General features: G+C 21.4%; 2 protein-coding genes across 2 annotated transcripts; one reads left to right on the top strand and one right to left on the bottom strand.

Annotated features, from left to right (window-relative positions):
• PRSY57_0717000 (hypothetical protein) lies at positions 1-1,341 on the bottom strand (the record flags this gene model as incomplete). The annotated part of the gene is made up of 1 exon (XM_012906824.2): positions 1-1,341. A coding segment is annotated over one exon (1,341 nt), but the record flags the coding sequence as incomplete, so codon positions are not given.
• Positions 1,342-2,318: 977 nt separating this feature from the next.
• Positions 2,319-12,206, top strand: PRSY57_0717100 (putative membrane protein; the record flags this gene model as incomplete). Its single annotated transcript, XM_012906825.2, has 1 exon — positions 2,319-12,206. The coding sequence occupies one exon, from the start codon at positions 2,319-2,321 to the stop codon at positions 12,204-12,206; it is 9,888 nt and encodes a 3,295-aa protein (XP_012762279.2).
• Positions 12,207-12,471: the final 265 nt, after the last annotated feature.

The following is a 12,471-nucleotide window of genomic DNA, read 5'->3' on the forward strand; positions in this document are numbered from 1 at the left end:
TTTTTTTTTCTTCTTGTCATCTTCATTAGTATTAGTTTTGGCATCAGATTGGCTTTGTGGGTTATATATTTTTCCAGCGAGTTTATCTTCCCTCTTTTGTTTTCTCTTTAGATATTTATTATGTATCATTTTTTTAATTTTTTCATATATTTCTTTATGTTTTTGATCTTTCTTTTTTATATATTCTTTAAAGAAGGATGGTAATTGAATATCATAAAATTTCATAAGAGATGTTTTTGTTTCTTGAGAGAATTGTTTTCTTTTTTTTTTGTATATGGAATTTTCGGTAATAATTTTTTGAGTAGTTGTATTATAATTGATTGAATTTAAGAATTCTTTTTCATATTGTTTATGATTAAAATTAGAATAATATTCCTTGGCGTTTTTAGAGAACATGATATATAGATAATCTGGTCTAATACCTTCCATAAGATCTCTATTTTTAATTTGATTCTTAATAGATTCTAATTTTAAAAAAGCATTATCTCTTTTTAAAATATTATTAATTTTTTCTATATTTAGAAAATCAAAAAACATTTTTAATATGGATGGATGGATACCTTGTCTATTCATTTCTTTATTCACTTTACTAATAGTAATAGGTAAAGTGGTTTCATTATCTTCTAGTATTTTATTAACACGTTCATGATCATTTAAAGGTGTGTATGGAGAGACTTCTTTTAAATTTCGGACTGTCATATATAATTTCCATAATAATTCTTTTTCAAATTTAAAGATTTCAGTATAAGAAGGCATATAAAATTTTAATTTATATTCTATGTTATAACAAAAATCATTATATGTAATAGAACGTTTGTCTTTAAACATTTTATCAATAAATAATTTAGGAGTTAACGAATAACAACATAAAGGTTTAAAAGGGTCACATATTTTTCCAATCAATTTTAACAATTCATATTTTATGGGGTTTATTAAATTAAATGGTAATTCATATCCTTTAATATATTTAGGATTTAATTTATCTTTTAGTAAAATAAAAGGTTGATCTTTTATATTGGTAAAAGCTAATTTCTGTGGATATTCATTTATTAATTCTTCAATTAATTTATATTGTGATGATGATTTATAATCATTTTTACGTATGCTACTTTTAGCATTTTCTTCTTTCTTCCTTTTATTTATTATTATTTTTGTTTTCAATTGATTGCTTTTTTTTTGTGCAGGTCGAGATACATATACTCGGAAATTTTTACCCTCAAGCTTATTCCAACACCATTTTGCTTTATTAATAAAAAAAAAAAAACAAATGTAATATTTAGTATAAAAGATAAATAAAACAATCAAAATTTTCAAAAATATTAACTTCTTGTGTATAATCATGCTTTTACCCCTACGTCCATATAAATGAAAATAAATAAATAAATATATATATATGTATGTATGTATATATATATATACATATATATATATATATATATATATATGTATGTATTATATATATATATATATTCATATGGGTAGACATAAAATGGGGGAAACAAAAAAAAGTTTATTATTTTGATTTATAATCAATGCTGATATTATATTCTTGTTTTATAATATTTTAACATATGTAATAAAATAATTGTACAATGTAACTAATTTATTAGTGATCTCATATTTTTATATATTGGTACTTTTTTTCTTGAGTAATAATTTTTTTCTTTTTTTAATTATTCTTACATTTGTAAAACATTCCATATACAATAAATTATTCATTCATTTGTATATATATATATATATATATATATATATATATATATATTTATTTATTTATTTATTTTTTTTAAATATATGCTTGTAAATATTGATTGATTTCATATATACGAAAATATTCTTCCTAAGGAAAAAATATTATATATTACATAATATATATATTATATATATTTATTTATATGCTTATATTTATTTTGCGATCACTTTATTTGTATTATTTTTTTCTTTTTTTTAAAAGTATAAAAAAATATATGTGTATTATATAAAGAATTGGTTTAATATATATTTATATATATATATATAAATAAATACATGTATTTCCTTATTTTAATAACTTTATATATATATATATATATGTATAATATATATATATAATATATGTATTTTTTTTTTTATTTTTTTTTTTTTTGTTTGTTTTAAAAAAATAAATACGATTTGTTCATATATTTTAAATTTATAGTATTATGCATGTTGTGTTTTGTTTTGTTTTGTTTTTATTTTATTTCATTTTAATTAATTTTTTCTGTTGAATACAAAAAGGATTACATATGAGATTATAAATAAATATATTATATATATATATATATATAAATATATGTATAATGAATAATATAAATTTATATGAATTCAACAAAGCTAAAGTTTATCTTTGGAAAACAGAAGATACTTGTGATGAACTATTTTTTCACATTTCGAAAAAAATAAAAAGTTTATATGAAAAAATAAATTATGATGACCTGTTTCATCATTTATATAATTATATAAAATATATTAATTCTAGTAATAATGATTTGTTTTTAAGATATGAAAAACCTTTACAGAATTGTAACGTATATAATAAAAATGGAGTTCAGCAAGAGAATCAATACTTTTTCAACATATTTAAAAATTCAAATTATGTTAAGAGGAATGGAAGTTTATCCATAAGTTATATAAACATGTTAGATAAAAATGTAAAAGTTGATCAGATGAATTTGTTTTCGAATGTTTTTATGTCTATAGGAATACATGAGCTCAAGGAAGATGATCAAAATCAAGGTCAAGATCAAGATAAAGATAAAGATCAAAATTGCCATCAAAATCACGATCAAAATCAAAATCAAAATGTTAATGAAAAGAATAATAATTCCGATGAAAATAATAAAACGGAAGAATGTGAATCAAAAGATAAATCTACTATGTACGTACAAAAAAATTCTGATAATAATAATGATAAAGATATTTTTAATAAGATGAACGAAAAAATAAAAAATTTAATAAATACATATAATGTTATCCATTTTAATAATAGTTGTGTTTTTATACAAAGAGTATTAATAATTCCATCAACAGAAAAATATGATGATGTGATTATGTCGAAAATTATGGATATAAATGAAAATTTTTTATTTTCAAATCAAAGTGAAGAAATGAATATAAGTACTCATAATACTTCGAACAATGTAACACCTTTATTAAATAATAATAATATAAATATGAATGACGATTTAAAAAATATTTATATTAATAAAAATATTAGTACCGACTTTTTAAAGAAAAACAATTTTAATGTCATGACAAATTCCCCTTATTACGATTCATCAAACAATTCTGAACAAATTCATGCAAAAAATAAAATGGAAAAAAATAATAATATTTATGAAGCAAGGGAAAAAAAAAGGAATAATGAAAACGATAAAAAAAATGTTACAAATATCGTAGGAACAAAAAGTAGTAATACAACTAGTACTAATACTTTTAAATTCAAAAAAAAGTATTCATCGAATTTTTTAAAAATGTTTAATAAAAATATAGTAAAAGAATACACATCGATAAATACAAATAATTCTTCATCTGTTCCATTAGGAAGAGGAGAATCAGTAGATGAGGTGGCGTCTGATGGAATAGCAAGAGACTATTCCACAAAGACAAAACATGAAAATGGTAAAATGTGTGAAAATAACGGACATCAAAGTGATCATTACAATGATAATAATATACATAAAGTATGTATAAATAATAATAATAATAATAATAAAAATAATTGTGAAATAAATGATGAAGGAAATAAATATAATTCTATTGATTATATTTCAAATTGTGATGAGGAAGAAAAAAAAGGTCAAGGGAATGATGAACATATTTCTTTTATTTATAATAATTTCCATAACTTTAAAATAATTATATTTTTACCTTCTATCAAAAAACATTTTAATATACAATATAATAAATTCTTTCAAGCAATAATTATGAACATGTTTTATATGTTCATATTCTTTTTATATGATTTACTAACCAAAGAAAACATGTGGAAGTACATGCACAATCTTATAGATACTATAAATTATGACGATGAAAAAAAAAATTGTACCACTCATAGAAACCATGTTTTTCATGACGAGAGGGATTATAACAAAGTGGAGAAAGAAGCCAACAAGAAGAAGAAAAATATTAAAAATAATGATATAATAAATAATAATATTAATAATAATAATAATAATAATAATAATTATTACAATTCAGATAAACAAAGTATAAAGTACCTTAAACATGCACAAAATACCCAATGTAATATTTCAAATTATAAAGAGAAAGAACGAAATAATGAAAAAAAAAAAAGTTTTAAAAGAACAGTAGTACATAAGAAAAAAGAAAGAAAATATATACAGCATAAATATGTGTATAAAAAAAATGAACATGAAAATTTAATAAAGAAAAATATTATTAAGGAAAAGAAAAAAGAGCAAGTAAATATATTGGAAAACAAACATAATGAGGATAATAATATATATATTAATCTAAAAAAATATTACAACGATGTAAAAACAAGTATTATATCCAAAACGGAACAATATGTTATTAAAGGTGAAGAGTTATTATACGATGGAATTTATAAAGTTTCACGTTCAAATACTTGTGAAGAAAATGAATGTAAAAAAAATAAACAAAGTGATATGCATAAGTCTTACAAGGATGATGATAAAAATGATCATGATAAAAATGATGATGATAAAAATGATCATGATAAAAATGATGATGATAAAGATAATGATGATAAAGATAATGATGATAAAGATAATGATGATGATAAAGATAATGATGATGATTATAGTGATGATTACGATCAAGAGGATGGATCTTCAGTAGAAGAAAATTTTTCAAGTGAAAAGAATGAAGAATACAAAAGAGGAGATAATAATAAAGATGATAGATCATATGATGATAGATCATATGATGATAGCTCATATGATGATAGATCATATGATGATAGCTCATATGATGATAGCTCATATGATGTTAGTTCATATGACCATAGTTCATATGACCATAATTCATATGATGATAGTTCATGTGGTGATAATTTTTCTTGTGATAATAATTCATTTATTACAAGTAATAATGATAGTAGTCCGGATTCAATTAATTCTCATGAGATATGTAATGAAATAAATGTATATCATCGAAAAAATGAACATTCTGAAAAGGATGATGATAAATATGGTGATAATAATAATTATGATGATGAAAAAATATCGAAATGTAGTGGAAAAACAAAGAAATCAAAAAATTCCAAAACAAAGATGAGATCAAAAAATTCCAAAACAAAGATGAAATCAAAAAATTCCAAAACAACGATGAGATCAAAAAATTACAAAACAAAGATGAAACCAAAAAATGAACAGAAAGATGAAGAAAAAAAAAAGAAAAGACGTCTTTCTGATATAAAAAATTATGAATGTAGGATTAAAAAAAAAGCAGGTGATATATATTTATTATTAGGGAGTCCATTAGATTCTTTAGAAATATATATGAGTTGTTATGAAATATGTAAAGATCATGATGATATAATATACGAAGGGAATGTTATATTTTGTATGATTTTATCAATTTATTTATATATAATTCAAAATTGGATCCATTTTTATAAATTAAATAAAAATAAGAAGTATCCTTTTAAGTTTCCTGAGATCATTGAAAATTTTATTTTACAAATCCAAGAGAAACTTTTACCTACAAAATATAGTAATTATTCAAATTTTTTTTTCGATACATCTTATAGTATGTCCATAAAGGACAAGACACATAGAAGTAATTATTCGAACTATTATTATTCTCATCAATCACATAATCAAGATGTTAATCATATGTATAGTCAGGATGCTAATCAAATATATAGTCAAGATGTTAATCAAATACATAATCAAGATGGTAACCAAATACATAATCAAGATGGTAACCAAATACATAATCAAGATGGTAACCAAACGCACAACCAACAACACAATCAATCATATAATCATCCATCTCATACATCACAGCAACAAATAAATCCCCCGTCTTATTATAATGTAAACTTATCATCGTTTTATAGCTCAGAACAAAGTTTAGATACGTCCGGTTTGAACATAAAAAATATTTCTAGTTTTATAAATTTATTGTATGACCACATGAAAGATGATACCTCTTTTTTAAGTACCGATTGTAAAGATGAAAAATATTACTTTTATAATTTAATTATTGAGCCACATAATATTTTATTATATTTATTATGTATTATAGACTTTAAATTAAATGAGGTGTTATGTATATTACAGAAAAGTTCCTCGGTGAGTGCTCAAGAATATTTTTGTGATTATTTTTTATGTTATATAAAATATCTTTTAATATTAAAAAAGAAAAACATGATATATTTTAAAGTAAGTAAATATTCGTTTCTAGTTGAAAGGTTTGATTATCCTTTATATATAAAATTCCACATGCATTTAGCTTTAATATATAAATATATTGGATCCTTTAGGAAATTTACCTTTACAATATATTTATTATGTATATCATTTTATATGAATAAAAAATATTATTTAGCATATTTTCTTGTTAATAATATATTACCCTTTTATAATTTGTCTTATCTTCATATGTATTACCTTTTTAAAAGGATCACATATGAGGATGATACAAGTGATGTTTTAAAGAATAATATGGAAGGTACATATAAGGGTAGTTCAGAAGGCACCTCCAATCTTTTTATTAAAACCATGATGTTATATAATAATAATAATAATAATATGTGTGATAATAGGAATATAAACAATGTGTTGTTACAAAATACGCAAAGGGTGAATATACCGTTTGAGTGGTTAAGAGATATTCATGAGTCTATTAAAAAAAGGAAAAAAAAAAAAAAAAAAAAAAAAAAATTATGTATACATGGGGAAGATATAAAGGGGGAACATATAAAAGGGGAACATATAAAAGAAGATATAAAAGAAGATATAAAAGAAGATATAAAAGAAGATATAAAAGAAGATATAAAAGAAGATATAAAAGAAGATATAAAAGAAGATATAAAAGAAGATATAAAAGGGGAGGATATATGCAGAGAAAATAATAATAACATATTTAATGATGATGCTGTTTGTAAAACATTATCTTCCTTACAACCAAATGATAAATCAAAGAAAGATATATTTTGTTATCTCTCAAATGAAGATAAGAATTCACTTGATATGATTAATCCACTCCAAAATAACAATATAATAAATAGTTATAGACATAATAATATAAAAGAAAAGGATGATATTTATTATTGTCATATTGGGAATTTGTTTAAAGATATATATATTTATAGGATTTATGAATCGTTTCTAAAACCTTATAATATTGTAAATATGAATAGATTGTTTGAATTTTGTTCACGTAATATTTGTTGTGAAAGTATATTTAGTATAAATAATCATATGAATAAATTAAATATATATAAGAAAAATAAGAATAAATATAATGCACATATACAATATAATATTCTTAGATTTCTATGTTCTTTATTAAAAGAAATAAATTATATAGATGAATATATCTTTTGTAATTTCTTAATTTTATTATTTTTATATAAATATTTATCGAAAGAAAAACAAAAAGATATATTATATACTATATATGATTCTTTAAATAAAAAAAAAAAATATATTTATTTCCCACCGTTTATAACATTAATAATGGATGAAAGGAGAAAAAAAAAACAAAGAAAATATTTAAAAAAATTAAATAATGAAACCAAAACGTTTAATAAAAATAATTTATTATTATGTTTTTCATCTTTGTCGTCTTTTTCGTCATCATCACAAAAGGAAAATTTAACATCATCATTTGGAATGTTAACCGAAACAACATCGACAAGGTCGTCATTATCGTCATTATCGTCATCATCGTCATCATCGTCATCCTCATCGTCATTCTCCTCATTCTCATTCTCCTCCTCACTAGATGATGATTTAGGAAATTGTGTAGATCCGTTTGAATTAGATTTTTCCGATACATATCATAATAAAAGCATGAATTCTTTTTCAAGAAATTATTCAATGAAAAAAAAAAATAGTACCCAAGAAAAGTTTAAGACAAAAAAAAAAAAAAAAAATAATAATAATAATAATAATAATAATAATAATAATAAAAAAAAAAAAAAAAATTTAAGAGAAGAAAATAAATTACATTTCTTATCAGGGATAACAGAAGGTAGATGTGCTCCCATACCTATTCTAGTAAACATTGAATATGCTGATAAGAATTGTGGTAATGAAAAGGTTTATATGAAGGTTGGGAAATCAAGCATCGAACGAATAAATAACTCCAAACAAAAGAAAGATATTGTATTGAATGGATATAATTATATGGATGAAAAATCTTTTGATAAAGATAACAAATCAGATAATATAAATGAAGGAAATCATAATCCATGTAGTAACATTAATATATATAATGATGAAAATATGAAAGAATGTAAAATGAATAATTCTTATAAAGACATTTTTAAATATAACCCATTTAATGAAGAAGAAGAAGAAAAAGAAAAAAATGTAAAAATACAAAATACGTGTTCCGTAAATGATATAAAAAATGTTATAATAACTTTGAAAAATAATTTATCTGTAAATTTAGTATTAAATAATGTGACATTAATATCATCAGGAATATCTATAGAAAATTATCCAAGTAGTGTTATATTATTATCGAAAAAAAAAAATAATAAATTAAATAAAGTACAACTATCTTTTAAAGCTAAAGAAACAGGTATTTTATTTATATTAGGAATATCCTATTGTATTAGTTATTATTATTTCGATCAATATTTATTATATAATACTTCAGCTTTAAGAAAATGTTTTATGAAAAATAAATTCTTTGATCATTATTATGATAAGAATAAAATAAATCATGAAAAGCATAAACACACATCCACATTTAATAAAGAAACAAACAATACAATATACAAAAGAGCCAAACTATTAAATTACATCTTTAAAGTATCTAGTATATGTTCTATATTCGTAATCCATGATTATTTTTCTTTAACCTCAGAAATTAAACTTTTTAATTTTAGTAAATATATTAATATAAAAGAATTATTACATGATCATTCCTATTTAAATAAATATGTCACATCGAAGAATGATCACAAAAAAAAAAAATCAAACATAGAATGGAATAATATCTACCGCAAACATATAACAAAGGATAATCCCAATGTATGCAATTTGTATGATAAGCATAATAGTTCTCTTTTGAAAAACACACAAACGTTTAACAACCTAACCCAGGGGCAAAATACATCTAATAAATATAAAGAAATGTATGATAGTAATCATGATATATGTTATGATAATCTTATCAGTGAAAAATTAGATAATAATGTACAGGATTTAAAGCACGAACATATATGTATGACCAAAAATATTAGTAATGATAACAAATATATAAAATGTACTAATCAAAATGGGAATAAAGAAACGGATTCTATGAATATAAAAAAAAATTTATATAAAAAACAGCATGTTTTTAATAGATTCTTATTACATAAAAGAAGTAGTTCAAAAAGATTATCTTTATCGTTTTCTTCTTCGGTATTATCATCAAAATCGACTTTATCATTTACAGGATCGTCATCGTCATCATCGTCATCGTCATCATCATCATCGTCGTCTTCCTCATCATCATCATCATCACCTGGTGTATCCCCTTTAGAAAATACCCACCCCGAAGATATAAATTCCCATATAAACGATCATTCAAGTGAATCCCTTGTATTGGAAAGAAAAAAACAAATTCGATTCCAAGCTCTATATCGATTTAAGGACAATGTAAAAAAAAAAAGACATAAGAAATATCCACATATGATGCAAGGCGTTAATGATGATCATATTAAAAACAAAGATAATATATCTTATAAAAAAGAATATGAAGATAGTATACATGATTTACAAAATAACTTATATTTTTCTTATGATGCACGCTCTGCAGAATTATTAGAAGGAGAAATTAAATTTTTATGTTTAATATTAGAAAATAAAGGAAATATGGATATTGAATTTTTAAATATTAAAATAAATTATAAACATAAAAATATTAACGCTGATTATTTTATAAAGTTTTTTTTTGAAAAAGCATTTTATATTAAAAATAAAGATATGCATTCAATAATTACAAATAATAATAATATTCAAAATGAAAAAATGATGAACGAAAAAATGAGGTGCGAAGAAAACATCATAAGAATAAAGAAGGGAGAAAACTTAAAGGTTAAGAAAAATTCGTGTCTATATATACCAATTCGATGTATAGGTTCAATGCTTATTAATGAATGCCATTTAAATATTTTTTATTCTCCTTATAAAGATAGTATATATTATGCTGAACAAAAAATTAAATTAAAAATTAACGTAAAGAAAAATATTAGTATCCAGAATATATTTTATTTTCCTTACGTCAGTTTTAATTATTTACATATCTTAAATAAATTATTAAATAGTAATTATTATCAAACCAACATAATAAATAGTTTAGGCACCATAAAAAAGAGAGAAAGAACAAAATATATCCCTAGCACGGAGGAGCATCAAAATAGAGTATATAATAATTATTATAATGGTAGCAGTGATAATATATGTAATAATAATTATTTATATCATGATGATAATATATGTAATACTTTTATCACAAAAGAAGGGTCCTATTCACAAAATAATAAAATTGTAAAGAATATATTTAAATTCAAAAAAAGAATGAAGAATACAATTATACGAGATGATATATTATATAATATGAATGATAATAACATGCAACTAATACAAAATTTTGAATATATGAATAAAATATATTATGAGTATAAAGAAAATTTAAACATATGTACTGATAATAAATATATATTCCTAGAATTATATATAAAAAATCATAGTGGTTATGTTAATTATTGTAAAACCAAAAAATTAAAAAGAAGACCTACATGTATAGTGGATAAAGAAAATAATTGTAGTAAATGGTTATTATGGATAAAAAGAATAAAGAGGGATGAAAATTTATTTTTTGAAAATGAGGAAGACATATTAAATTATTTCTTACAATATGTAGATTGTAACGTATATTTGACTTATTCCAGACATAAAACTGTTGGATTATTAAGTCTGTATGGTTCCTATTTAAATAGTATACATATACAAAATAAAACATTGGGTGATTTTTTCTGGAACGTAACAAAAGCGAAAATACAAAAATCAGCAATTCAATTAAATAATAATATATGTGATGCTCACAAGGTATGGGATTATCACAATGTATGGGATGATCGCAATGTATGGGATGATCACAGTGTATGTGATTCTCACAATGTATGTGATCCTCACAATGTATGGGATGATGATGAAAAAAAAAACAAATGCTCCTATTATCAAGAAAAAAGAGAAACGGATTTTCTTTCAAATACCCTTAATTTTCCAACACCCTTTAAAAGGCATGAAGAAAACAGAAATGGGAATAAATATAATAACGATTTATATAATACGCACCGTGTGAGTAATATACAAGATGCTCAAGATAAAAACGAGATTAATAAATATGATATATGTATGAAAACGAGTTCAGAAATTAATGAGTTCATTGAAAAGGATAATTATGATGAATCACATAATAACATATCTGTAAATTTAAAAAACAATGCTCAATATTTATTAAATGTAAATAAATTATTTGAAAAAAATTTTTTCAATGATATTTTTTATCCATATATATTAATAATACCTAGGTTCTTTCATTGTAAAAAAAAAAACAGTGTAATTATACCCAAATGTTCCAAAATATTAGATATGCATAATTATAAAAATATAGGAATAAAAAAAAAATATTTCCAATCAAAAGCAAATCAAACATTTCATGTTAAAATATATTTAAAAAATTTATCAAATATTGAATTAGGTAAATATACTTTATTATTATATCCATCTAATTTAAAATCTATCAAAATTATAGGGAGTCTTAATAAAACTGGATATTTATTAAATAATAATCACTTGAATTATAATAATACTACAAACATGTTAAAATGTAAAAAACCATACCTTTTACATTCATTCAGTGTTTATTCTTTATTCCCAGGAAAAGTTTTTTTTTATATAACTATATATTTACATACCTATAACACTTTATTATTTCATCATGAGCCTATATTAATAACAATAGTATAAATAGAAAATATAGCATATATATATATAAAATATTACAGATGTAGATAAAAATACATATATTTTGATATTATATATATATATATATATATATAATTGTTGTCATCTTTTTAAAATAAATACATCAAATGATTATGTGACATTCCATTTTTTTTTTTTTTTTTTTTTTTTTAAAAACATAATATTAATTATATATATAATATAAAAATAATTATATGAATGAATATACATCTCATTTTTTAAATTGTACCAATTATATAAATTACGT

The sequence above is a fragment of the Plasmodium reichenowi genome, chromosome 7, assembly GCF_001601855.1.
Source record: "Plasmodium reichenowi strain SY57 chromosome 7, whole genome shotgun sequence".
NCBI classification, from domain to species: Eukaryota; Apicomplexa; class Aconoidasida; order Haemosporida; family Plasmodiidae; genus Plasmodium; species Plasmodium reichenowi.